The sequence below is a fragment of the Prunus avium genome, chromosome 8, assembly GCF_965620075.1.
Source record: "Prunus avium chromosome 8, drPruAviu1.hap1.1, whole genome shotgun sequence".
Lineage (NCBI taxonomy): Eukaryota > Viridiplantae > Streptophyta > Magnoliopsida > Rosales > Rosaceae > Prunus > Prunus avium.
Genome location: NC_142291.1, coordinates 39,682,653 through 39,710,277, shown reverse-complemented (window position 1 = coordinate 39,710,277; position 27,625 = coordinate 39,682,653). Strand labels below are relative to the sequence as shown.

Here is a 27,625-nt window from a genome sequence, read left to right as displayed (position 1 = left end):
ATATCCCATGTGCCAGACAATCATTTCTCATGCATGAACTTACCAAATATGGGAAATCAATTGATTTCCCATCCCCAAGGCTCATTTTCCATGAATCACAACCTTATAGTGATTATATAGAGAAATGATTCTCTATAGAAGTGTTTTTTGGCCTATCCGTAATCACTCACAAACAAGCCTCGTACTCATAAAATGCTTTTAATCATTATAAAAAAAAATTGCTAAACAAGTCTGAATTACTACATACAATTTTTTTATTGTAGTAAATATAAATTAATCATTTTTCAACATTTTTAGTCTATTTAGAAATATAGACATTCAAATCCGATATTGGTTGTGTGGTATTGTAGTATGACCAAATGACATAATTCAGTCGCGTGTTATATAATAAGTGGATACTTATTAATATCATACTCTAAATATGAGAAATATCAACTCCGTCATCCACTCATAATATAACACATGAACGAGTTATACAACATATTCATACTACACTACCATACAATACTTTCTCATCAAGACTATTACAATTTTGAAAGGCAGAAAAATTAGGTTTAAAATTCTCATTAGTTGGCAACTAATAAAAGGAAGATGTAACAAGAAAGGAAAAAGATCTGGCAAAAAAAAAAAAACAAGAAAGGAAAAAGAAAAATCTAGAGAAAGGACTATTTCGTAATTTTAGCAGGGGAATGAACATCGAATGGAACTCCCAGCCCAGACCATCCCTACAAGAAACAAAGAAGTTGGGAAAAGCCAACCCAACCCAACCTGAGGGGCCGTATCCTTCCCAACTCTAAAACCTTATCTCCCCACTATCCGTCCCTTCCTTTCCCCTCCCTTCCATTCACTCTTCCTCACAACCCAATCCCGAAACAAACACTCGTTTCGTCACTCTTGAGAGTGCAGCGAAACCAAACCCAAAACCCCTTTTCTTTCTCTTCTCTCAGTCACAGCCTCCATGGACGCCTTCAAGCTTTCTGCTTCAGAAGAGGTTCAGCACCTCACAAACTCATCAGGTTCTTCCCTCTCCTCTCCAACCTCCGTTTCTTCTCCCTCACAGTATTCTGATATTGATGATTTACCAAAAACCCATGTTTCGAAAACAGATAATGACGAGAAATTTAGTGGTGGGCGTGGTGATGGTAGTGATGGTGGGTCTGAGACTGAGGGGTTTGTGAGTGGGGAAGAGGATTTTGATTCCGAGAGGGCATTTGTGAGAGGCTTAGATGAAGAAACCGTAGTTAAAGCTATTGCAGGGGAAGAAGATTCCCCAGTCAAGTTTATCAATTCTTCGGAATTTTTCTATCCCAGTAGCCAGAGGCCGATTGCCAAGGTCTCGGTGGATGATGATGATGGCGAGGATGATGCTGGGGATTCGAAATATGATGTTTTGGGGGCTGAGGATGTGGTCAGGGAGTCTTTTGTTACTGATAGGGATTTGAAGACTGTTGGGGGTGAGAGTTCTGTGGAGAACTTGGGAACGAACGGTGAGATTTTGGTGGATACTAGTTTGGGCAAGAATGCAAATTTTGGTGAATTGTTGAAAGAAAATGGTGTAAGTGGTGGCCAAGGGCATGTTGTTGATGCCTTGGTAGGCGGTGAAGTAGATAAGGAGTTTGAGAATTCGAAATTTGTTGAGGGTGTAGGCTCTGTGGTTGAGGGAAGTTCGGTGCCGGAGACGCAATTGGAGGTGACTGAAATAGAAAATAAGAAGGCTGTAGAGTCTAAGGAAGGCGATGTACTCAATGGCACATCAGAAGTTGTAATAGAGAGTAAAGAGAATGGTGGAGTGGTTGAAGAAGACAGTACAGTTTTGGGTGGTGTTGATGAGAAAGAGAACTCTTTGATTGTAGAACTAGCTGATGATAAGTTGGCTGAAAAGGATGGTGTGGAATTTACCAGTGAAGGTGACTCAATTGAGCAAGCTGTACAAGTGAACTTGTCACAGACAGGGGCAGCTGTCGTTGGCGATGTAGAGACAATTGAGGAATCTGAAATGAAAGGCATGGAGGTTCCAGTCGAAGGTGTGAGTTTGGATAATGGATTTGATAAAATTAGCCATGAAACTGACGAACCAAATGACTCAAAGTTGGTGGCTATGGATTCCGAGTCTGACAGAGTGGCAGTTGCTGAGTCTGGGAATGTGGAAGTTCATGGGCAGAAAGATGTTGTTGCTGGTGCTGATGAAGTTGGTTTCGAGAAGAGGCCAGAAAGAGAAGATGAACTAAAATCTGATTCTGAAACCAGACAGAAAGGGCTCACGACAGAGCTAGGTACTGATGAAGTAGAAGTGGTGTCAGGTGACGAACCTTTTGTAGGGGATGGAGCTGAAACCCAAACTGTGAACTGTGTTTCTGATTTAGCACAACATGAACCGGCGGATGAGGCAAAACCAGATAATTCTAATTTTGGTGTACATGATCAAGTGGATGAATTGGAAGCCGCAGTCTCTGTAAAATCTCTGGCCCCTGAGTTTGTGGAACCGAGTTCCATTAACCAAGAAATAAAGCTAGAAGAGGAAGTTCAGAAGAAGCATTTCCCGGATGAAGGTGGCAATGAATCGGTGAATGCAAATTCCATTTTGGACCGAGAGATAAAGGTAGAAACCGAAGATGATGATAAGGATCTTCAAGATGATGATGATGATGATGATGATAAGGATCTCCAAGATGATGAAGGGGAGAATGAAGGTTCAATAGCAGATGGTAACAACGAAGGTATGATCTTTGGAAGCTCTGAAGCTGCTAAACAATTCTTGGAAGAATTGGAAAGAGGATCAGGTTCTGGTTCTTACTCAGGTTCTGGTTCTGGTTATCATGATCATTCACAGAGAATTGATGGCCAGATTGTCACAGACTCGGATGAAGAAGTGGACACTGACGAGGAAGGGGGTGGAAAAGAGTTATTTGATGCTGCTTCACTGGCAGCTCTTCTGAAAGCATCAACAGCTGCTCCCTCAGATGGTGGCAATGTTACAATTACCACCCCAGATGGATCCCGGCTTTTCTCCATTGAGCGTCCTGCTGGTTTAGGATCTTCAATCCGCTCTTTGAAACCTGCTTCACGACCAAACAATTCTAATCTCTTTACATCTTCAAATGTCACAGTTGGGGGAGATTCTGAGAACAACTTGAGTGATGAAGAGAAAGCGAAACTGGAAAAGTTTCAACAGATAAGGGTTCAATTCTTGAGGCTTGTTCAGAGATTAGGTGTTTCTACAGAAGATTCAGTAGCTAGGCAGGTTCTATACCGCCTAGCTCTTCTTTCAGGGAGGCAAAACAGTCGAGAATTTAGCCCTGATGCTGCGAAGATGACAGCTCTCCAGCTTGAAGCAGAGGGAAAAGATGATTTGAACTTCTCCTTGAACATACTGGTTCTTGGGAAAACGGGTGTTGGGAAGAGTGCTACTATAAATTCAATTTTTGGTGAAGAAAAGACCCCAATTTATGCATTTGGACCTGCAACAACTACTGTCAAAGAAATTGTTGGAGTGGTCGATGGAGTCAAGATTAGGGTTTTTGATACACCAGGTCTTAAATCTGCTGCAATGGAACAGAATGTAAATCGTAAAATCTTATCCTTTGTACAGAAGTTCACGAAAAAATGCCCCCCGGATATTGTCCTCTATGTGGATCGGTTGGATACCCAAAGTAGGGATCTCAATGATGTGCCATTATTGAGATCAATTACTAGTGCCTTTGGTCCTTCAATTTGGAGAAGTACCATAGTCACTCTAACCCATGGCGCTTCTGCTCCTCCTGATGGACCATCAGGTTCCCCTCTGAATTATGAGTTGTTTGTTGCTCAGCGGTCTCAGATCCTCCAGCAGACCATTGGACAAGCTGTTGGTGATCTAAGGTTTATGAGTCCAAGTATGATGAGTCCAATATGTCTTGTAGAGAACCACCCTTCTTGTCGGAAGAATAGAGATGGTCAGAAAGTGCTCCCTAATGGGCAAAGTTGGAGACCCCAGCTATTGCTTTTAAGCTACTCTATGAAGATTTTATCTGAGGCAACTAATCTCTCAAAACCTCAGGAATCATTTGATAACCGTAAGCTCTTTGGTTTCCGTTCCCGTTCACCTCCTCTTCCATACTTGTTGAATTGGCTGTTGCAGCCTCGCCCCCATCCAAAGCTGTCTGCTGATCAAGAGAATGCTGATTCAGACATTGACTTGGATGACTTGTCCGATTCTGATCAAGAGGAAGAAGAGGATGAGTATGATCAGCTTCCATCATTCAAGCCTCTCAAGAAAGCTCAGATTGCTAAGCTTAGCAAAGAGCAGAGGAAGGCATACACTGAGGAGTACGATTATAGGGTTAAGCTCCTCCAGAAAAAGATGTGGAGAGAAGAGTTGAGAAGAATGAAAGAAATGAAGAAGAAGGGTAAGGTTAGTGCAGATGATTATGGTTATCTGGGTGAAGAAGATCCAGAAAATGGGGGTCCAGCAGCTGTTCCAGTACCTTTACCTGATATGGTTCTGCCACCTTCTTTTGATAGTGAAAATCCAGCTTACAGGTACCGCTTGTTGGAGCCAACTTCTCAGTTCTCGGCAAGGCCAGTACTGGATCCCCAAGGGTGGGACCACGACTGTGGGTATGATGGTGTCAACCTTGAACAAAGTCTAGCCATTGCTAATTCTTTTCCAGCAGCTGTTACTGTTCAGCTTACTAAGGATAAGAAAGATTTCACTATGCATTTGGATTCCTCAGTTGCTGCTAAGCATGGGGAGAACGGATCAAGTATGGCAGGCTTTGACATTCAAAACATTGGAAAGCAACTTGCATACATTGTCAGAGGAGACACCAAATTCAAAATTTTCAAGAGGAACAAGACAGGTGCCGGAGTAGCTGTGACATTTTTAGGTGAAAGTGTCTCCACTGGACTCAAAGTTGAGGATCAGATTGCACTTGGCAAGCGTGTGATATTGGTTGGTACTGCTGGGACTGTCCGATCGCAGGGCGAATCGGTACATGGAGCGAATTTGGAGGTGCGGCTGAGGGAAGCAGATTATCCAATTGGCCAAGATCAATCCTCAGTTGGTCTGTCTCTAGTGAAGTTTAGGGGTGACTTGGCCTTGATGGTAAATCTTGTGTCCCAGTTTTCCCTTGGGCGAAACTACAAGATGACTGTTCGTGCAGGAGTGAACAACAAGCTCAGTGGACAGATTTCTGTTAGAACAAGCAGCTCTGAACAACTTCAAATCGCGCTTGTGGCCGTTCTTCCGATTGTTAGGGCCATCTGCAACACCATCTGGCCAAGAGCCAGTGAGAATTACTCAATCTACTAGATTATGTTTTATTTACTCATCATATGCTTCCATTAGATGATGTTTTTATTTTTATGAGGTCAATGTTATGATCTTGTTGAATGTTGCTTAAATTTGTTTTGATCTCTAGTTTGCTATCACTTTCAGATGAAGTCTAGATTGCGCGATGAATTGTTTAAAAAATGAGATGGAACCACCTAGAGGGAAGGGAATTTAGTTTTACCATTGTTTCACTTGTTCAATAAAATGTTGCTGTTATGAATCTGATCGAGGATTATGTGATTTCAACATGAAGAGAAGTTTTGAATTTCGTTGTTTCTTTCCTGGAAGTAAATTGCAGTTGGGTTAACTTATATATGAATTTCAAATTATTTCTGCTGCTTAATACAACTTGGATTGGAACTGCTTGTATTAGATCGGTATGAAGAATCCTTTTTCTGCCGACAAATTCATTTTACAGCTTAGGGAAAAGAAATGAATGGCATGTTATGTTAATTTTCCAAGAAAGATAAATAATGAAGAATTCAACAAAATTTATTTTCTATGATAACTGCTTTCAATCACTTAAACTTAAGTTCAACCAAATTTATTAGTTAAAGAACGCGGTTAAAATAAATATAAAACTAAAACTAAAACAAAATTTATGCTAAACGAAACCCAACCAAAATTTTCTTGCGGCCCATACAGTGTTACCACTTGAATTACAATTCAAGACCAAGGAAAACGGGTAAACCCGTAAGAACACCCAAATCAACGGTTGTCACTGCTCCATGGCAACAGCTCCACCACTAGTCGAAACGGCAGGGCCATTTTCGGCTTCATCAAACACTTTGGCAATCCTCTCCGTCGGAATCAACGGCAGATACGCCGCCACGGAGTAGCCTCTGTCGGCCGTGTAACCAACCGCCTGATTGTACTTTGCCGACCAGTGAGCCACCGTAGGGACCATTATCTGAGTCACTTGGGGAAACAGCGGGAGGCCATTCAGTGAGCGCCAAGCCGACACCGCATACCGCTCAGCCACCGGCTCGTATTTAGCGTACACGCTCACCGTGAGGTTCCTAGCCGTGTCCACCAAGCCAGCTCGCTGGACTTCCGAAGCCACAGTTCGAGCCACCTCCGGAGCCTTCTGAGCCACCGATAGGGCTTGGCTCGACGCCTGCTTCACAAGACAGGGCACGTGACGGTCCAACTCGCCCAAGGACTCGTCCACCTGCAAAGCACGTGATCACGATCAAGAAATGAACAGGCGGCAAAATCTAGGGTTTCGTTTCTAGATTAGACTGACCTTGCGATCGACAAATTTGAGCAGCTGGAAGGGAAGGTCGTGGAACTTCTCGTAGACCGGTCCAATTACGGTTTTGACGGTGCCTTCCACGGTCTGAACCCCCGGTTTAAGTGGACCGGAGTTCTCCTTTGCATACTCGTAGAGGCTCGAGAAGCACACCACGACGTAAATCGCCGCCACTTGAACAAACTCCATATACTTGAAACTTTTCTCATTCACTTGTACCTTCGTTCAAGATCCCACATACGGTATTAAAAAAACGAAACACAAAATCAACTTCTTGATCGATTTTCAGTGGAAAATGGAGCGTTTTGAAACCAAGCAGAACGAAGCTCATACACAAGAAAATACAAAAGACGAAGAGAGAGTGTTTACCGTTTCTGTTGGCTGCTTAGCTTCTGAATCCGCCATTTCGCTCTGTATATAAAATTTTGATGCCTTTTCAAGAGAAAACCTTCTGAATTACTCTTTGAATTGAAACGAGGAAGACGAAAGGAAGCGTTGCAACTATTCCGTCTTTATAGGGAGCCCAACTTGGGCGACAATCTCCAAGAAAATCTACGGTCACGATGAGATATTTTTTCCACGTGGCGCTTCTGGAATCCGTGGATACGATCAAATGTGTCAACGGGAGGATTTCCCGGGGAAGGCTTCCTCTGTTGGTACTTGGTAGGAATATATGGACGGCTCAGATGAAGCGAGGGCAGCATGGGGTCGTCGTACAGGATGGTGACACGTGGACATCTAAGGATGACACTGCAACGGGTACGTGTCGACGTGCTGGGTGAACTGTTCTGTGCATGGCACGAAAGTCTATGCAAATGCAATCCACTTGGCGTGGCACGATCGCCGAGGCTTCTGTTTGATTCATCCAATCAGTAATCACCTACGACGAGGCTGAGGATACTGCGCTACGCTGCGTACCGTACGAGCTGTTCTTTTACAAACCGGTCGTCAAGATCAACGGTGCAAAATGTCATTTTTGCTTCTGTTGGATTTTTCAATTTTTTATATTTATTTATGTGGTTTTTCAATTATGGTAATTTCAAAGTGATTAAACTGGTAAATTACGGAGATAAAAAATGACATTTTGTTATTAAAGCGAGGGGTTGGGTGTTTTTAGGCTTTTACCTGCTCAAAATTACGAGGAGGAAATGGATGCCACCAACGAGGAAATTCTGAGGCAAGTGTTCGGCGACTCATCGGACGGCGAGGACTTGGAATTGGGAGATGGATCTGACCCAAGCCATTGCTGGGAACCAATCAAAGAAATCAAAGGGTTGTGGTTGTGCAGAGACTTCCTCCCTCCTCAACGCCAGTCTTCCTTGCTCTCCACAATCCAAAACGGTGCGTCTTCTTCTCACTCGTAGTCTCTTTTCAATTTTCAAGATTCGTTTAACTTGTTTAGTGAAGTAAAGTAGCTTGGGTGTGAACTAAATATGTATGCTTGTTGGTGTTGTCTGCAATAATCTCATATGTAGTGGCTTTTATTAACTTGTGGTTGCAGAAGAAGGATGGTTCACTCAAGCCTCTCACAATCAGGTGCGCATAATCCCATATGCATACACATATTAGGATGCAAATTATGGATTGGCATGGTGCATTTCTTTATTGAAATGCATAAAATTAAATGGGGAAGATGGGATTTTGATATGCGAAATCTGGTTAGCCTGTACATGAAAAGCATTTCAATTACCACCCCATTTGGCAAACTGTATATGAAATGTATGCTAACTGCTTAATCAAATAAAAAGTTGAGATAGATGACAAGGAATATAAGCTTTGTCCTCTGTTTTTGGTATGGATTTGCTGATACTAGTTTGGTTGTCAAATTTGCTGATCACCTGTATTGAAGAGAACGAGTGATGCATGCATAAGCCAACTGAATATCATCCATCCCACTAGCCAACTGAACGAATTTCCTTTCCCTGTAGGCTATGAGATTTGGAGACCTTCCATCATGGGCAGCTGAGCTTTCACATTCTATTCGCAAGGTTCTACTTGCGAGTGACTTTGTTCTTGAACCTATAGTATTGGGAAATACTGATAACGTGAACGAGAATGCATGTTCATTTCCATCAACTCTTTTCTGCAGAGAGCCACTCTTCGACCAACTAATTCTAAATTCTTACCAACCAGGTGAGGTATGAGATTTATGGCATGATAAATTTCTTTTTTTAGCCCCAGATGTTGATTTCTATCTAAAATATTGAAGTAAACATTGCTTTGTGTCTTCATAATACTGTATTCTCCAAAATAATTAAAGTTTCAACCATTTGTTTTACCACCAACTATGTGCATTTGATATACTGTTTCATAATGAACATCACCCCTCTTCCCGGCATTTTTGTGCAGGGGATCTGTGCACACATTGACCTTATGCGATTTGAAGATGGAATTGCCATTCTCTCCCTGGAGTCATCATGCGTGATGCATTTCAGTCCAGTTGATGGAACAAGCAGGGGCTTTTTAATGGATGGTGAAAAGGATCCGCCTCTGGCCAAGATTCCTGTTTATCTTACCCCGGGATCCCTAATTTTTATGTCAGGAGAAGCAAGGTACCTTTGGAAGCACGAGATTAACCGCATGCCTGGATTTCAGAAGTGGGAAGGGGAGGAACTAAATCAAAAGAGGAGAATCTCCATAACCCTGAGGAAGCTTTGCCAAGTTGAGTAGGTCATTAATAACCAGCAGAATATTTACTTTTTTCCAATTCCTTTTGGTCAGCAAATACGTTAGTGGTAGGACTTGGAACTTCGATCAATGTGGAGGACACCTGGTTCCTATGTAGCACCTCTGTCACATTTGTGGGTGAAAATGCGTCTGCTGGATTGAAATTGAGGATCAGATTGCACTGGGAAAGCACTTAGTATTGGTAGGTTTCACTGTGACTCTCTAATCTCTGTGATTTGCAAATGGAGCCAATTTGGAAATGATGCTGAGGGAAGCAGATTATCCAAGATTCCAGTGGCCAAGATGAATCCTTTCTGGGAGTAACTTAGCATTGGTGTCTAATTTTTAGTGTCAGTTTCAGCTTGGATGGACTTACAAGGTTGCCTTTCCTGTAGGATTGAGCAAGAAGCTTATTGCATAATGATTTGATCTCAATTTTGCAATTTTGATGAACTGGTGAAGTTCATAGAGCCATTAAAAGTGTATGCAAAATGAGATGGACCCTATGGTCTATCTTATCAGAAGATCTCATTACATCACTATTATAATTTACTTTGTTGTTTTGTATAATTAATTACTGCAAAGTATATATGTGTTGTGATTTTAAAGATTTCTGGTGGAGAAAACAATCCCAAACGGGCCTAAGTCTAGAAGAAAGGTACACATTAAGCTCATAATCATCATATTGACAAATGTTTACACAACAACACTGTATGTGTCAAGATACTAAAGCTTTGTACATGAAAATTTCAATGGAACACGAGCTTAAGATTTACAATGGCCAAAAAGGCAACCCATGCCAAAGTGGGCTTCATCAGATCACCTGCAACTGGATTGATATTCTTGAACACCCGAGTACAGGCAACCATAGTCCCAAACATCCCCATGGACACCAGCAACCCGACCCAAGGCGCTCCTGCCCCGAACACAATCGGATCCCAAATCAAATTCAATCCTAGCTGGGCCAGATAAAGAGGCAGAGCCGTGGGATTCTTGTGGAAGCCACCGTCAGCCCACACAAGCCAAGCCGAGAGACCCATCAAGAAACTGGAAGCCATGCAAATGAAGCGCAGGGCCCACAAGGGCGGGAACCAGAAGGGCTTGGAGGAGCCGGTGGGGTAGTTGTCGGTGGAGCCCAAGTAAATAGCAAGCAGGTTGAGAGAGACAGGGATTGCAACCGCCATGGCCAATGACCTAAGGCCGCGTTTGGCCATGTCCATTCTCATATCCTTTTTGCTTTTGTAGTTGCTCTTGTTCATGGTGGTGGCGGTGGCAGCGGTGTCGGGATCGTCTGTTCTGCGTTGGTTGAGGTTCTTGGAATCCATATTTGAGAGAGAGAGAGAGAGAGAGAGAGAGGGAGAGTATGTGTGTGTTTGTTCTGTGTATGGTTTCTGTTGGAGGAATTTCAGGTGGGGGTAATATAGAGGAGAGCGAGTTTAAGGGGCTAAATTAGTTTGAGAAAGTAGGAAAATGGAGAGACAGGTGGGCGGAGGAGGAGGCAAGTAGTGGATGGCTGGTGGAATACATACACGTGGGTGAGGGAGATTGTTGATATGGTAGCAAGCACGGGCATGCAGCAGCATTGCTCCAATGGTTTTGGTTGGTGTTTTACATTTGGCTAGTTGCTGTGTGCTGCTGTGGATGTTGAAGCTGAGTGCAACCACCACGTGGCTTGGATTAGAGAATTGGAACCAAAACCACCATGTCGGTTTGTCACGGTGACTCACACACGGGATAAGATTGCGAGGGAAGATGACTCTTGTCCAACTCGTATTCATCCAAAACACAACACAACTCAACTCAACTCAACTGACTCACTCTCTCTCTCCTCCACCTCAAATCTCCCCACAGCGTAGCCCGCTATTTGGAGTACATGGAACAAACACGTTCGCATTCTTGGCTAAGTAAAAGTAAAAATAAAATTGTGATTTGCACAGTTAAACAACCACTAGTATTCAAAAGTTTAAGGGCTCCAATAATGTATAAAATCGACATCCTCTCATGTGTGAAATCCTATTATTCACGGTGTAGGACAAAATAATGCGTACACCGCAAATTTGGGGTAGATTAGTTGGTTAAAATAGTGTATAATACGCCCCATTGCATTCGAGTTCGATCTCTCTTCCTGTACGTTAGAGTAGTTTAAAATATCACTTTGTCAAAAAAAACAAAAAAGACATACATGTGAAAATCACTGCTAGACCGAAAACTTAAGCTATCATGGAAAGAGTAACAATCAATGTATATCGAGCTCCCACTTGGGCCAACACTTTATCCCTTATGGGCCGACCCAGTGTGAGTGGGGATTAGTCTGGGTTGTGGTTAAGGCTTAAAGGTGCCACCCATAATTGGGGCCCATCCAGGACCACCTCATGGTTTAGACCAAAAAATGTATATCGAGCTCACATCTTTTTTCGTTGGTCATATTTTCACTCACCATTTGAACCAAAAAAAAAATATTTTCACTCACCATAAAATTAAAAAAAAATTAAAAAAACTAGTGAATCTACATCCTAGTCCCCACAATGGGCTATACTGGGCTTAACCTTCTGGGTTTATTTAACTTTCGGGCCACCCAAGTCAGAACTCTTGTGTTGTTGGTTTGATTGGGCCTGAGATTTTGTTCACCAATAACTGGTCCGATTCTCAGCAAGGTCAGATCGTGCTTAGTATTCAAATCTGACGGTTAGGCCTTCTTTTGGCTTTTGCACGTTGATGACCACTGACCGAAGTCTCGAGCTCCAGTAGCTCCAGGTCCAAGGACGATTCAACCATGGCGGTCAAATCGGCGAGGCGGGTGAATCCCTCGCAGAAGCGGAGTTCTAAGGCTTCAAATATCAAGCTATTCAAAAACCCTAAGGTAGCTTTCGCTTTCGCTTTGCTCCTCTGCGATGCGGTCCTCGTCGCCCTCATCATTGCATATGTCCCTTGTAAGATTTTTTGTCCCTCACGCACCCAAATACACATATGTATGTATGTATGTATGTATGTATGATTGGTCATAGCATAAGTGTTTGTTTTCAGATACGAAGATAGATTGGGACGCTTACATGTCACAAGTGGGTGATCTTCCTCAATCTCTTTTTTTTTTACTCTTCTCTGTTTGGTTCCTTAGAAATCTGCCAAGAAAATAACAATAGTCAATTGACAGGTTAGTGGGTTTCTTGATGGAGAAAGAGATTACAGTAACTTAAAAGGAGACACAGGGCCACTGGTCTATCCTGCTGGTTTCCTATACTTTTATTCTGCTATTCAGTATGTTACAGGAGGCGAAGTTTATCCAGCTCAGGTAATCTATTCTATTTCGGATTACGAATTTTATTATCGATGTTTTTCTTTTATGGTTTACCCATAATTTTTAATCTCATGGTTTCTATTCTATTTCATTTTGCAGATTTTGTTCGGGGTTTTGTACATTATAAACTTGGGAATCCTATTATTCATCTATGGGAAGACAGATGTGGTATGACAAAATTGAATTACTCATTTTACGTGCATTTTTCAGTTTTCAAATAAATGTTGTCTGATTTTGTGGATAACTGCTGATTGTTTACTCAGCTGATAACTTTGTGTCAAACTGTAATTGTCCCATATGTCTCAGCTCTGATTTTGTTTTCCAATGTTCTTTAATTGTTGTGCAGGTTCCGTGGTGGGCTATGAGCTTGCTTTGCTTATCAAAAAGAATGCATTCTATTTTTGTGCTCCGTCTTTTTAATGACTGTTTGGCCGTGATGCTCCTGCATGCTTCGTTGGTCTCACTTCTTCACCAAAGGTGGCATCTAGGGCTGATCATTTTCAGGTAGCATTCTTACATCCTTGATGAACTTTTGTCAAGGTAAATGATAATTGTTTAACTTTGCCTTTTGTGATCTGTCAAAGTGGAGCTGTTTCGGTTAAGATGAATGTGCTCCTCTATGCTCCACCTCTACTACTCCTTATGTTTAAGGTAATATTAATTTGTGTAAAACTATATTTCTTTAAATTTGGCTCGAGTTATTTGTTAAAATTTCTCAGATAGCAACACATCTTTTACAGGCTATGAATATAGGTGGAGTGATATCAGCTTTATCTGGTGCAGCACTGGTCCAGGTGCTTATGTCTTCCCTTTTGTTTTCAACAGACTAATGCCTGCATAGGCGTGAAAAAAGTTTCCATTATATTCAGCCTTGCAGCCTTGATTTACATTCTATTATGTTTATTTTTTCATTTTTAGAATTCACAGAGTAAGCAACTCTGATAATGCGGAAGTTGAATGTTTGTGTTTTATTCCAACGTTTTTAGGTGAGCTAGACTTCAAGATCCTCATTTCAAGAGCAAGTCCAGTTATGGTGTTCATTTGTTGACAGCTACTTGCTGAATGGTTCTGCAGATACTTTTGGGAATACCTTTCATCATGTCTCATCCATTTGCATACATCTCAAGAGCGTTTAATCTTGGGCGTGTCTTTATCCACTTCTGGTACATTCTTTGACCTTATAATTAAAGATATTTAAGAGGACCTTTTCCATTCTAATTTTTTTTTAGCACATTTAGAAATACATGCAGTCTACTATTCATTTGAAATTTCTTTTCTTCATTATTTCGTCTACTCTTTTGTTGAAAAATAACATGCAGTCTATTTTTCAGGTCTGTCAATTTCAAGTTCGTTCCTGAGGCAATATTTGTTTCGAAGGCATTTGCAATCTCTTTGCTGATTGCGCACCTTGGTTTACTTACAGCTTTTGCTCATTATAGATGGTGCATGTAAGTAAAAGTGCTCATCTTCTTCTTTATAAGTCATAATGGGAAGTGGCATGGAAAATGTGGACATAAGGTGTGAGGATCATCCTATTTTTATCCACAAGCTAAAAGTTTTGTTGGGAAGTTATAAAATTAAAATTACGAAGAAAACATTTCTTCTGCCCTTGACATATTTCTACATGTGAGTATCACAACCTCCTATGCTGTACCACTCAACTCACAAGTGGGAACTAAGCTAGGCTCTTGTCTACAATAACATGCAACTCTCTACTGTCTTGACAAGTGGTGTACTTAGAGATGGCCACATATTTATGTCTTTTTGCTGAATATGTTGTGGTAATGGTCACGTGCAGGCATGAAGGTGGACTTTTCAAATTTTTGTACTCTAGACTTGATCCTATAAAACTCAAACTTGCTCTTACAAGTTCATTCTCTTTGAAGAAGTCCTACAATAGCCATTCATCCATCAAGGTTCTTAGAAAAGAATGTAAGTTGCAGGCTCCGTAATAAACTTTTTGCCTTCCTACTTGTCCTTTTTAACTGATACTAACTTGGGCACGGTGATTTCAGATATTGTGACAACGATGTTTGTCGGGAATTTCATCGGCATCCTATGTGCTCGATCATTGCATTATCAGTTCTACTCTTGGTAAGTTTCACTGGATGATATCGTGTGGTTTATTACATATATGGATTCATTTTGTTTATAGGGCTCAAAGATCATAATGTGTCTGAGTGCAGGTATTTCCATAGCTTACCTTATCTGTTGTGGAAAACACCTTTTCCTACATTACTACGGTAGGCTGCTCTATCCTTGAATAATGAGCTACATAGCTTGCAATGATTGTTGGATGATTTACTTTGAGAATGGTCATTTGTTGATTAAATGTTGTTTGGGGCAGTGTAATGTTGTTTATCGGGGTTGAGTTCTGCTGGAATGTGTATCCTTCAAGCCTTTACTCATCGGCATTGCTTCTTTGCCTCCACTTAGTAATACTGGTTGGTCTATGGTCTGCCCCACCTGAATATCCTTATGTGGACAACAAAGCATTGATTGAAGACAAAGGCAAATGATGCTGTATTCAGAAACAGCGCTTATACAGACGATGATAGTCTAGCTTCTTTTTCTTCTGTTGTTTTAACTTGGCACTCTACAAAAGCATAGGGTTTTGTTTCTTTTCTTGCAATTGTTGTTCCATTATTGTGTATCAGTTCGTTATCGTTTGTCATAGTGGCTAGGCCATACAACTATACAATTGGAGTAGTCTTCTTTCCCTAAATCTACACTGGGTCAGAAATCTACACGTCGCAATCATTCTGAGTTGATTGATGATCCATCTTTCAATGTTTTCTAGCTTATAATTTTTCGGAATGTAGAAGCGGTCAAACTTTGTTTCACTCATTTGATCTAAAACTTGTAATTTAGATGAACTTGTGAAGTTCATAGTGCCGCTAAAAAGTGTACGCAAAATGAGATGGAACCTATGGTCTACTTTATTGGAAGATCTCATTACATCACTGTTATCATTTACTTTGTTGTTCAGCATAATTATTTACTGCAAAGTATACTTGTGATGTGATTACTAATGTGGTGTTAGTTGGATTGACCTAGATCTTTGGTGTGCTTTCAAGTGTATTGGGTAAAAGCTCCCATGGTATCCGTGTGTGAGTTTTCCCCCTCTCATTTCCCAACTTTGGCAACAACCCAAAAAAAAAAAACATGTCAGGTGATTTTCCCATGTATTACTTTTGCCTTTAAAATAGACCATAATAGCATATGTGGGTTAAACTAGTTGGTATTGCACTCAAGTTCGGGTAGTGAGTATGTTCCAAGTTCGAGTAGTGAGCATGTTCCCTTTGCACTGAAGTTCGCATTTTTCTCCCCGTACTGTACATTAGATTAATTGGTTTGAAGCTTCCTTCACATAAATTAGATTAATTTAGAACCTAAGAGTTTGCAAGTTAAGTTAAGACTATTTTCGATAGCACTAGACTAGTTGGCAATTTGGACTATCATTCGTTTCATATAAGAGATCGTAGTGGCCTCAGTCGGGTCCACACTCCAAAGGCCCAAACCAGAAACATTTAACAAACGCGTTTAGTTAACAATTAACAGAATCCAAAATTCAGACATTAGCTTGCAGTTGTGTCTGGATCCTGGGGTTTCCAGTCCTACTCCCACCCACCAAATCCGAAATCCTGATTTATCTGCCTTTTGCTCTGTTTGTTCAATTGAGGTTCACGTTCAATTGCCAATTATGATATTAGAGAAATGTTTAGGAGCTCAAAGAACGCGAAGGATCCATAGAGCTCTCCGCCATGGCAAGGTCACAATCCTGTGTCTCGTCCTCACTGTTGTCGTCCTACGTGGCACAATCGGAGCCGGCAAGTTTGGAACTCCGGAGCAAGATTTCATCGAGATTCGTGATCACTTCTACTCTCGCAAGCGAGCAGAGCCTCACCGCGTCCTTGAGGAGGTCCAGTCAACGCCTGCCGATCCCAACAACTACAATGCCTTCGATATCAACAAGATCTTGGTCGACGAAGGAGAGGAAGACAGACCCGACCCCAATAAGCCCTACACTCTTGGACCCAAGATTTCATATTGGGACGAGCAGAGATCGAAATGGCTTAAGGAAAACCCTAATTTCCCAAATTTCATCGGACCCAATAAGCCTAGAGTGCTTCTGGTAACTGGGTCGTCGCCAAAACCCTGTGAGAACCCGGTAGGTGACCATTACTTGTTGAAGTCGATTAAGAACAAAATCGATTATTGTAGGTTGCATGGGATTGAGGTTTTTTACAATATGGCCCTTTTGGATGCTGAAATGGCTGGTTTTTGGGCCAAGCTTCCGTTGATTCGGAAGCTCCTTTTGTCTCACCCGGAGGTTGAGTTTCTATGGTGGATGGATAGTGATGCCATGTTTACAGATATGGCTTTTGAAGTACCCTGGGAGAGGTACAAAGATTATGACTTTGTAATGCATGGATGGAATGAGATGGTTTATGATCAAAAGAATTGGATTGGGCTCAATACCGGGAGCTTCTTGTTAAGGAATACCCAGTGGTCATTAGATATGCTTGATACTTGGGCTCCTATGGGACCTAAAGGGAAAATTAGGGATGAGGCTGGGAAGATACTCACTAGGGAGCTCAAGGATAGGCCAGTATTCGAAGCTGATGATCAGTCAGCCATGGTTTATATATTGGCCACTCAAAGAGAGAAGTGGGGTGATAAGGTTTATCTGGAGAGTGCATATTATTTGCATGGTTATTGGGGGATTTTGGTTGATAGATATGAGGAAATGATTGAGAATTATCATCCTGGTTTGGGTGACCACAGGTGGCCGCTAGTGACACATTTTGTTGGTTGCAAGCCATGTGGAAAGTTTGGAGATTACCCAGTTGAGAGATGCTTGAAGCAGATGGATAGAGCTTTTAACTTCGGGGACAATCAGATTCTTCAAATCTATGGATTCACACACAGCTCATTGGGTAGTAGGAGAGTTAAGAGAGTTCGTAATGAAACAAGCAATCCACTTGAGGTTAAAGATGAACTTGGATTGCTTCATCCAGAATTTAAGGCTGTTAAGGTATCGTCTTCCTAGTTCAGCCCATGTTCACCTCATGTTTTTGGATGATGTAGGATGTGTTACGATGTGTATGTTGTGCCTAATATTTCGTGTTAGGTGTGGAGATAGTATTCTTTTGTTCCTTATAAATTTGTATTACTTCCCAAATTAAAATCAGAGAGATTATTTATTGTTTGCTGTTCAATTTTGTAGCTTCTGGGTAGACATTACATTTTTAATTTTCACGATGTCTGGAAACCAGTTCAGACTTGTGTTTGTGTATTATAACTGTATAAGCCATGGAGTTTAGTAATCTTAAGCTGCATCATGGATTGGCTCGAGTTACTATTATTGTACATACTGGTTATGCTGATCAGGTCGTGACAGCTGACAGTTCAGTTTGTGGCTATAAGATTGTCCGAGCATTACAAGTCTTCCAAGCAACAGCTGAGAGTTCAGTTGTCAGCTGTTGCTTGGAAGATATGGGATTTGTGGTCTATGGGTGTTATTTCACCATGTGTATAGTCAAGAGATTTCTGAAACCCAATCCTCATTTTGTTGGTCACCAATGCATTGGTATTTGAATTCTAATTGGGTATGTGCAATGCTTGAATTAGATCTCACTTCAGATGTGTAATTAAGTTTGACGCTTGCTGAACCAGTAGTGGTTACCGGTTGATACTTGTTTTGTTAAATGCCGTTCCATTTTCTGCTACCTGTAGTAGTTATTTCAATTTCTTAGTAATCGATTGGTATAAATTCTTTACCTCATACCTTGGAATGTATGTAACTGGAGGTATCATGGATCTTCCATTACATGGATCAAAATTGGCTTCGTTATTTTGGGATGAGGTTTGTCAGTGATTCACTGGTAGTTTATTCCGACCGGCGTGTGAGTCACAATGAGAACATGGGATTATAAGGGTGAAAACTTAGCTGAAGTTCATGCTCTGTTTGGCCTGGTATGCGTTTTGTATTTCTAGAGGCTGGAGGGAGTGCTTGCTTTATTCTCTTGGGTATTGGGTAAGTAAGCTCCTACCATACATGTCTTTTGTATCATATCTTCAATTATTAGCATAAGCAGGGCTTGAGAACATAACTCACAACAAATCTTGTTACCTTTATATATTGTCGTGGCTTAGATTTGTTTTGAGTTATGTTTGCCAGAACTTTATCTAACATACCTTAAATTGAGCACACCTAGCTGGCAAATAGATTACAATGAAGGTGTTAAAAAATGAATTTGATTGGAAGTCCCCAAACACTGCGCAAAAACATATACATCAATCAGTTCTACTCTTGGTAAGTTTTGCTGGATGATATTCTGTATAAATCATGACTGGTAGCCAAATAGCTGTAATTATACATGCAATAGTAGGTAATTCACAATATAGAAGGAACCGAAAATGTTGTATCCTCATAAACAACGCATCTGTTTCTTATGTTGTTTTAACTTGGTACCGTACTCCACGAAGCATAGGGTTTTGGTTCTGTTCTTGCAATTGTTGTTCCATCATTGTGTATCAGTTGGTTATCGTCTGTCATGTTTGCTAGGCCATACAATTATACAACTGGTGATATTAGAAGACATCCATTTCACTATGTCTTTTCTAGCTTATAATTTTTCGGAATCTAAAAGCGGTCAACTATATTTCGTAATAAAGAAGTTAATTGATAAACGACTAAGGCTGAGGCTGAGGACGATGATCAAGCAAGATGGTGGATGTTAATTGAGTCTGATCATCGAGAAATCAGTGAATATCTCCCAACGGATCAATTGGTGATTTTGATTACGTCCCGAGCTTCTTTTCTACCAAAAAAACCTTCCCAAGGGACAATGAAATGGGAATAAGGAAGTATTTGCCCTTTTTCGAGCCCCCAATCCTCTCTGTCTCTCTCTCTATTCTTTTTCTCCTTAATTTTTTCGGAATCCATAAAATGAATATACGTAGAATATTCTGAATCTGTATACTTGCGACCCAAGAGTACATAAATAATTTATAAAATGGAATATTCTTTTGTTCATTGACATTTGAGGAATGAATACTCATGCCGGAAAGGGAATGTTTGGGAGTCAACGTAATGCTTTCAATTTTATTATTATTATTTTTTCAAAATATATATAAAATCTGAAACCCGAAAACAATGTTGTTACTAGATTGAGTCTCACAAAATAGATTGCAATATATTAAGGGGGTTTCATCATTACACACACTCAAAATCCATTTATAAACACACTCAAAAAATATACAATTGTTGATTTTGGGTGTGTTTCTATGTTTAAATAGTGTGTGGGTTTTTTTATAAATACATGCCTAGGATTGGGTTTATTTATAATAATCTAATATATTAATCAATCGTAGAAAATGAGCATAAGAATCGGAGGAAGCAATTAGTACTCTTGATCGAAGTTGCTTTCGAATCTTGGACAAATGGATAATTTTAAATTTTCTTGAGACCGACGCAACGTTTTATTTATGACCCTTTTTATTGGGCTAATTTCATGATAATTCATCTCTCATTTCGGTTTACAATAAATTAATTTCCATTTAGAACTGATCACCCCTTCTGATCAAATGAGTGCTATATAATCAACAAATAATTATTCGCATTCTACGTAAAAATGGCAATATAATCAAGATCTTTCATGAGATACAAGTCTTATCAATAGATTTCCTTCCAAAATCTTATATAAAGACCCAGAAACCCTTCTCCAAAACCCTCCACCCCCCATCTTTCTTCTTTGTGTTGATTTTTTTCTTGTATTGTTCTTGGTCTCGTCATTTGCTAATCAAATCTTATGGACCCCGTGAGCAAAGCCTATGTCACCTTCTTGGCAGGCAACAAAGACTTGTAAACTTTATTGACTGCACATAAGTAGAACACATATCTTTGGTATGTCATAGAAACTGTCGAAATATCAAGAATATACACAAGAGCTCTTCTCCTCAATCCGATCCTTCATACACTCATTCTAGATGGGGTGAATTCTTTTGTGTGGGTTGGCTTAATCGGTTGAGCAGGGGCACTTGTATTTATATGCATATTCCTAAGAGTCTTGCCCATCAAGAAACTCTTAAGAAGTCCTTATTGCATTAGGTTTATAACTTCTAATCCACAATTAAGATAGGAATCCTTCTAGCTCTTATATTAGCCTTAAAACACTAACTTTAATAGAGCTGCAGGTTTAGTTGTATTTGAACTCCTAATTGATATCAAGTCTTAGAATCCTTTGATGATTATAAGACCACACTTTAATGGGTTAGACATCTACACGTCTAACATTCTCCCACTTGGTCTAATGATCATCAAGAACTCAATATCAATTACTGTAAGGCCTATGGAATTCAATTCAACTATAATTCCTAATCAAGTCACTGTCAATCAAAAGAACATGCATGGAACTATCAAGACTTATTGAACATTTCTATATTTCAAGGTCTTTACAATTACACATACAAGCTCTCAAGATCACATGAGACTTCCGTCAAGACTAGAATGCAGAATGATCATGACCAAACTTAATTTGTGTTTACAAAGGTCACTTTCATTCATACGCCCTCCCTTTAGAGATTACCAAGATCTCTCCTTAATGACTCTGGTATGAATTCATGTCTTATGCAGTGACTGTAGCTAGCTATACTGCATGATGACATGTAACTGGATTCATTTGTCAAGAATAATAAATATAAAACTGAAGTCACATAATTTATTAAAAGAATTGAACCAAACAGTAGTAAACAAAATAACTGAACTGTCTCCAAGAAAATAACGAAATTAAGTGGAATAAAACTCAACTCCCACTAATTCTACATATCAAAACTTAACGGCATAACCATAATTGTAACAAGTATGAAACAACCTTATTCAATGAATCAATGAACCACTGGAAAAAAAAAATTCTTTCTTTTGCCTTCTCCCTTACAAGCATGAACCAAAATCCAAATGCTTATTAGCAATCACAAATTTCAATTGAAAAGGCAAAAGTCATTGATTAACTACTGAAGATTTGAACAAAACTGCATGAAATAATAAGAACATATAACATACGTAAACCAAACTTTGTTCTTATTAGCCTTAAAATCCTTAATGCAAAACTAGATTGTTAAGCGATTAATCAGAAATATCCAAATTACCGAATACATCCTCAAAGAAGATCATTAAACGCTCCCACTCATCAAAACATATATTTTGCATGTTACAAAATTGGATCAATACTATATAAAATGAATGAATACATTATAAAACTTTATCGCAGTCCAATCCTTAGAGTTGGAGTTCAAATTTAATTTATTCAATTCTTTCTCAAACAACACTTTACATGTAAGTTGCATGTAGATGAGAAAAACAAAAACTGTAATGGAAGCATTCAACTTTATTCCACTCGTATCTTAAACACCGATATTCAATTTTCTTTAAGCAATCCAAGTAGAAAACAATAAGCATGGTAAGAATTTTAATAGCCAAAACGAAACAGTCAGTCATCCAAACAGTTCCAAGTATGCTTATTAGTACTCAGAAAACTTCAATGTGTCAAAAACCAGAAAAGATAATAAGGTATTGAGTGTGAAGCCCAAAACTTTACATTCACTTCTCCCACTTGGGCAAACACTCACTACTTTGCTACTTCAATATATAGTGCACCAATAACCTTATGATTAGAAAAACTGTGACAAAAAAGTGTAAAAGAACTTTCAAGGCGGGCTCCTAATGTACTTCACAGTATAAGCCTAAATGCACAAAACTGTCAAGAAATTTCCAGAAATGATATGTGATTACTTGAGAATTTACCATAATTAATTTATAAATCGGATTAGTATCAAATTTAATGCAAACAAACTAGAGTCATTAATCTTCAAACAGAAAAATTAATGAGTCGTTTTATAGCTAATTAAAAAGTCTGAAATTGACCTACAAGGTTACTCAGAAAATCTGTCAGCACATACTTTTCCTGAACACAGATCACTAATAAAATTCTCACAAATAATCTATACATCCAATAATCACGAGACTTTTCAGAATTCACGAAGACACGTATATGCTCAACATATCAAAAATTCAGTTCATTTGAAGATCTTTAAGTGAGTCATTCAACAATCTTTATTCATAATGCAGAAACTGTCAGGAAAATTCCTGTGCATCTGTTTCAACTTTATAAATTCACCAAAAATTCAATTCTCAATATATTTTCATGAATTCAGCGTCTAAAGAAAGCTTAGAAAAAGATCCTTATCGCCTAATTTTATCACAAATTAATTCGTACTACAACATTATGTAAATAGACATCATAGCAGCATGGTTCAAAACTGGAAAAATTAGTTAACTATAGAATTATGAATGCTATCAATATGCTCCTCAAAATTTAATTATCCTTATTTCTAATGCAAGATCTAAACTTCATATAGCATGACATTTTCCTCATATTAAAACAAAAAAGTTTATCCAAAAAATTTGCCATGCAAAACCCAAGTTTTTCTTTAGGTTATCATTCAAAATTATCCTTTCTTGGGTGAAACGATCATATTTCTTAATATCAAGCATGAATACTATATAACATGACATATAATTAGACGTCGATAAACTAAGAATTGAAAACTATAATGGCAATAAAATGGTGATATTCCTTAAATGCAAGTGATATAACCACAATTAATACTTGTAAATATATATTCACAAGGCAAGTTTGCCTTTATCCAATACTGAAAGCATCAAATATAACACCAATCATGCCTCAAAAACACTTGCAGCAGTACGCCATACCATTTAAAACAAGCCAACTTTATTTTATTTCATTCTATATGACGAACACAACCTTACAGATCAATCCAACTTTACTTGATTCAATCCAATTAAATATGTATCAATCCTTTTACACGTATGAATCAATCCAGCTGTATGTTATAAAACAGTCACTTGATTGCATATGAAAAATAGCCAAGTATCAAAACATGTCCATACATAACCAAAAAAGAAAACACAAATTTTTGATCAATCAAGTCACAAATACCAAAATTGCATACATTCTATGAATATGCATAAACCTTGATGTGAACTAATAGTGATCAGAAACTGTAGTGTAACTTGAGAGAATATTTGATATGAGAAATTAATGCAATCAATTTTTCATACTCATATCTCCTTTATGTGATCAACCAAAAATCTATTTCTTTGTCATACCATTAACTTTCATGACTATTCAAGATCACCAATATCAAATTATCATCAACAACTTAAACATGTTACAATCCGTATAACAAGAACAAAAATTTGTATGCCAATGGAGTTAAGGTTCATTGTGACATAACTGAAATCTTCCAAAATATATCATACAATCAATCTGTCCCCATATCCTCAATCAAACATAATTAATTCACACCTTTGGGTAGAGAATTAAACATGTTTTCAACACTAGGACATGAACATACACGAATTTCCTAAACAAAGAAACTCCCACGTCTTTGGACTGAAGAAATTCCTTGCTAATTCATGCAGTTCATCTCCCATGCTGTTCCATTATAAGTGTACTCATGTTAAACCACTCACATCTTTGGACAGAGAGTTTTTAACATGCCTTCACCTACAATGCCAATTATGATCAATTCCTTAAATCCAGAAAACTATTAATGATTGAGTTGCTTTGGCTCACTCAACCATTGCGAGAATATCTGTAGACTATGATCATAAAACTTCCAAATATGATAAAGTTAAAACTTTATACTTTTATCACATTTAATAACCAATCTTATTAGAATCAAAGGTTCTTTAATCAACTAGGTTGCTTTCGCTCTTTAAATTGAAACAAGAACTCTTGAAACTTTGATCTCAACCCTTCAAGCATGAACGAGAAAAGCTGTATATCGAAACACGCTTAACAAAATATGTTGGTGTAATAAAGGTTAATAAAACAATACATTGCTTCTGTAACTTTCAGTTTTAGGTTTTATCCTTCTGGTTTGGTACTTTATAACCTTTCGCATATGTACACTTTTATGCTGATATTAAAACCTAGAACTGAGTTAAATTAATCATGGAATAAATAAATGAATTTCTCCAAATAAGTCACAGAAAAACAGTTCATGACATGCGATTACTTAATCAACACAAAACATGCTTGGGTCAATTTAACATCAATGACTGAAGCTGAAACTAAAAACCCCAATTTTATCTTAAATATATATATACTTGTGTATGTATTCTTTTGCCGCAAAGAAAATACTTATCCAACTTATGAAATTTAAGCATGCTTGAGGAGATATCAAAACTGAAGCCATGTTTATCATGCTGCAAAATTTGAGATTGAAACTAAAACCATATACATGCTTAAGTCAATTTCCATAGGACCTCAAAACTTTTCCTTAGTTTACTTTATTATTATACATTATTAATGGGAAGAGATATGCCGCATAGATGTTGATAAGTCAAAAGGTAAGTCAAACGAAAACAAGCCAACATCAATCTACATATTAACTAAGGATACAAATAAAATAAAAAACACAAACTTTATGTTTACTTTTAGTGAGGCATAAAACCATGGACAACACAAGTCTGTTGAAGCCAATTCAAAAGCAGCGCAATCAAGTTAGATTCAATAAAAACGGGCATACCTCAAAATCAGAATAGTGGATCTTGTCAAGAGGTAGCAAAAGAGGAAGAATTGTCGCCTTATTAATTCCAAAGAGCCGTATTGCAGAGTAACATAAAAGGTGGGTAATTTCTATCGGTTCTAAAATATGCAACTAGGCTCTGATACCACATGTAAACTTTATTGACTGCACATAAGTAGAACACATATCTTTGGTATGTCATAGAAACTGTCGAAATATCAAGAATATACACAAGAGCTCTTCTCCTCAATCCGATCCTTCATACACTCATTCTAGATGGGGTGAATTCTTTTGTGTGGATTGGCTTAATCGGTTGAGCAGGGGCACTTGTATTTATATGCATATTCCTAAGAGTCTTGCCCATCAAGAAACTCTTAAGAAGTCCTTATTGCATTAGGTTTATAACTTCTAATCCACAATTAAGATAGGAATCCTTCTAGCTCTTATATTAGCCTTAAAACACTAACTTTAATAGAGCTGCAGGTTTAGTTGTATTTGAACTCCTAATTGATATCAAGTCTTAGAATCCTTTGATGATTATAAGACCACACTTTAATGGGTTAGACATCTACACGTCTAACAAGACTATGTGAAGGGAGTTGTGGGTTTGGCTAAGGGCTTAAGAAAGGCCAAGTCCCAATACCCACTTGTCGTGGCGGTGCTTCCTGATGTTCCCCAGGACCACAGGGACATTCTGAATCCCAAGGCTGTATTGTCCGGGAGATCAAGCCTGTCTACCCGCCGGAGAACCACCAAACCCAGTTTGCCAGGGCTTATTATGTCATCAACTACTCCAAGCTTCAGATTTTTAAGGTATCTACCATATATAAACATATACAGAGGGAGCTTCTCCAGTAAGGATTTGTGTTAAGAATTAATTAAGGATTCATAATGTCAGTCATCCATGTAATATTTTTCTAATGCGATCCAATGATTGAGATTAGAAGTCTTTAACTAATATATTTGGCATAAAATCCTTGCCGGAGACTTTCTATGATAAATATACCCTAGCTAATTCTAATATAATCTTCTTGCATGCATGCATGGATCCTTTTGTGTGTGGTTACATATATTTCAATTGTGTTTTGCGTAGTTTGTGGAGTATAGCAAGATGATATATTTGGACGGAGACATACAAGTGTTTGAGAATATTGACCATCTTTTTGAGCTCCCAGATGGTTTCTTGTACGCTGTCATGGACTGCTTCTGTGAGAAAACATGGAGCCACACCCCTCAGAACAAGATTGGATATTGCCAACAATGCCCGGAAAAGGTTCAGTGGCCAGCAGCTGAGTTAGGCTCTCCACCCCCGCCTTACTTCAACGCCGGCATGTTTGTGTATGAGCCTAAAATCTCCACCTACAATGACCTCTTGGATGCCGTCCAAGCTACTCCTCCCACTCCATTTGCTGAGCAGGTACTTTATTAATTAATTATGGCTAATATTTTCTTCATTAATAAATTAATAATCATAGTTTTGGGAATTTAATTCTTTTCTGTGTTCCAGGACTTGTTGAACGTGTTCTTTAGGGATATCTATAAGCCTATCCCTTCCGAGTACAACTTTGTTTTGGCTATGCTATGGCGACATCCTGAGAATGTGAAGCTTGATACACTCAAAGTTGTTCACTATTGTGCTGCGGTGAGTAATTGGATTGGATATCATAAATGGATTAACCAATAAATTATTATGCATAAGATGGATTATTATTAGTAATACTAATTAAACATGAATTAATGTTATTATAGGGATCAAAGCCATGGAGGTACACAAGGGAGGAGGAGAACATGGAAAGAGAAGACATAAAACTGCTGGTGAAGAAATGGTGGGACATTTACGAAGACAAGTCATTGGATGTGAAGGCGGCTCCTGCTGTTGCTACTTTGGTTGACCCGGAACCACTCAGTGACATTGTTGAAGGAAGAAGTGCCCCTTCTGCTGCTTAGTTCTAGTTTTTACTTTGAGTAGCCCCGTCCCCCGTTCCCCTTTCCCTCCCCCATAGCTTGATGATGATGGGAGCTCAAACATATTAGCAATGAACTCCCATTTTTGCTTTGCTTTCTTTCTAACATATATAGCTAGGAAAAGCACAATTACATACTTCCTTTCTGTTATTATTGAGCTTTTGAAAATTTCTTAATCAAGTATTTGGGAATTACAACAAGACCATGTGCTGAGTTTGTTTCTTTACAAGTTTGTTTTGTAATTTTATAAATTTTCTATTCTTCAGCTGTTTTATATGAGTTTACTGTTAAGCATAATCTACACACAAAAAAAACATCTACTTGTTTCACATTTCCATTAGTGCAATTTATATAGATCAAAACATCTACTTGATATCGGTACATACTTTATCCCATGCATAATTAATAGTTAATTTTGAATTGAACGCTCATATTCAAGTATAGAAAAATTTTGGGTTGTTCATTGTTGTGCGTGGCCTATCTCTTGGGCCTTGTATCTCATTCAGCCTTGTTC

The 27,625-nt window shown here is 38.8% G+C and overlaps 7 protein-coding genes across 9 annotated transcripts; 5 read left to right on the top strand and 2 right to left on the bottom strand.

Annotated features, from left to right (window-relative positions):
- The first annotated feature begins 738 nt into the window (after positions 1-738).
- TOC159 (translocon at the outer envelope membrane of chloroplasts 159) lies at positions 739-5,533 on the top strand. The gene is made up of 2 exons (XM_021964415.2): positions 739-1,016; positions 1,107-5,533. The coding sequence occupies exons 1-2, from the start codon at positions 959-961 to the stop codon at positions 5,288-5,290; spliced, it is 4,242 nt and encodes a 1,413-aa protein (XP_021820107.2). The 5' UTR covers positions 739-958; the 3' UTR covers positions 5,291-5,533.
- Positions 5,534-5,833: 300 nt separating this feature from the next.
- Positions 5,834-7,070, bottom strand: LOC110761783 (Rubber elongation factor protein (REF)). The gene is made up of 3 exons (XM_021964341.2): positions 6,933-7,070; positions 6,558-6,782; positions 5,834-6,482 (listed from the first exon to the last, which is right to left on the bottom strand). The coding sequence occupies exons 1-3, from the start codon at positions 6,966-6,968 to the stop codon at positions 6,030-6,032; spliced, it is 714 nt and encodes a 237-aa protein (XP_021820033.1). The 5' UTR covers positions 6,969-7,070; the 3' UTR covers positions 5,834-6,029.
- A 610-nt stretch (positions 7,071-7,680) lies between these two features.
- Positions 7,681-9,840, top strand: LOC110761867 (2-oxoglutarate (2OG) and Fe(II)-dependent oxygenase superfamily protein). Its single transcript, XM_021964461.2, has 4 exons — positions 7,681-7,904; positions 8,065-8,099; positions 8,492-8,701; positions 8,913-9,840. Exons 1-4 carry the CDS (start codon positions 7,712-7,714, stop codon positions 9,231-9,233), a joined length of 759 nt encoding a protein of 252 aa, XP_021820153.1. The 5' UTR covers positions 7,681-7,711; the 3' UTR covers positions 9,234-9,840.
- Positions 9,841-9,874: 34 nt separating this feature from the next.
- Positions 9,875-10,898, bottom strand: TSPO (TSPO(outer membrane tryptophan-rich sensory protein)-like protein). Its single transcript, XM_021964462.2, has one exon. The coding sequence runs from the start codon at positions 10,553-10,555 to the stop codon at positions 9,980-9,982; it is 576 nt and encodes a 191-aa protein (XP_021820154.1). The 5' UTR covers positions 10,556-10,898; the 3' UTR covers positions 9,875-9,979.
- A 1,020-nt stretch (positions 10,899-11,918) lies between these two features.
- ALG3 (asparagine-linked glycosylation 3) lies at positions 11,919-15,501 on the top strand. 3 transcript variants are annotated; one of them, XM_021964445.2, is made up of 13 exons: positions 11,919-12,160; positions 12,255-12,289; positions 12,382-12,519; positions 12,625-12,693; positions 12,872-13,029; positions 13,110-13,176; positions 13,266-13,319; positions 13,600-13,688; positions 13,857-13,973; positions 14,324-14,457; positions 14,541-14,619; positions 14,712-14,768; positions 14,873-15,501. In XM_021964445.2, the coding sequence occupies exons 1-13, from the start codon at positions 12,004-12,006 to the stop codon at positions 15,042-15,044; spliced, it is 1,326 nt and encodes a 441-aa protein (XP_021820137.1). In that variant the 5' UTR covers positions 11,919-12,003; the 3' UTR covers positions 15,045-15,501. The 3 variants fall into 3 exon arrangements, with proteins under 3 accessions (XP_021820137.1, XP_021820139.1, XP_021820138.1); XM_021964447.2 differs by having other exon boundaries at positions 11,962-12,160; positions 12,242-12,289; XM_021964446.2 differs by having other exon boundaries at positions 11,962-12,160; positions 12,236-12,289.
- Positions 15,502-16,061: 560 nt separating this feature from the next.
- XT2 (UDP-xylosyltransferase 2) lies at positions 16,062-17,747 on the top strand. Its single transcript, XM_021964416.2, has one exon. It carries the CDS (start codon positions 16,229-16,231, stop codon positions 17,576-17,578), a length of 1,350 nt encoding a protein of 449 aa, XP_021820108.1. The 5' UTR covers positions 16,062-16,228; the 3' UTR covers positions 17,579-17,747.
- A 94-nt stretch (positions 17,748-17,841) lies between these two features.
- On the top strand, positions 17,842-27,132 carry LOC110761781 (galactinol synthase 2-like). The gene is made up of 6 exons (XM_088245909.1): positions 17,842-18,118; positions 25,731-25,841; positions 25,874-25,959; positions 26,240-26,563; positions 26,654-26,788; positions 26,896-27,132. Exons 1-6 carry the CDS (start codon positions 17,842-17,844, stop codon positions 27,091-27,093), a joined length of 1,131 nt encoding a protein of 376 aa, XP_088102035.1. The 3' UTR covers positions 27,094-27,132.
- Positions 27,133-27,625: the final 493 nt, after the last annotated feature.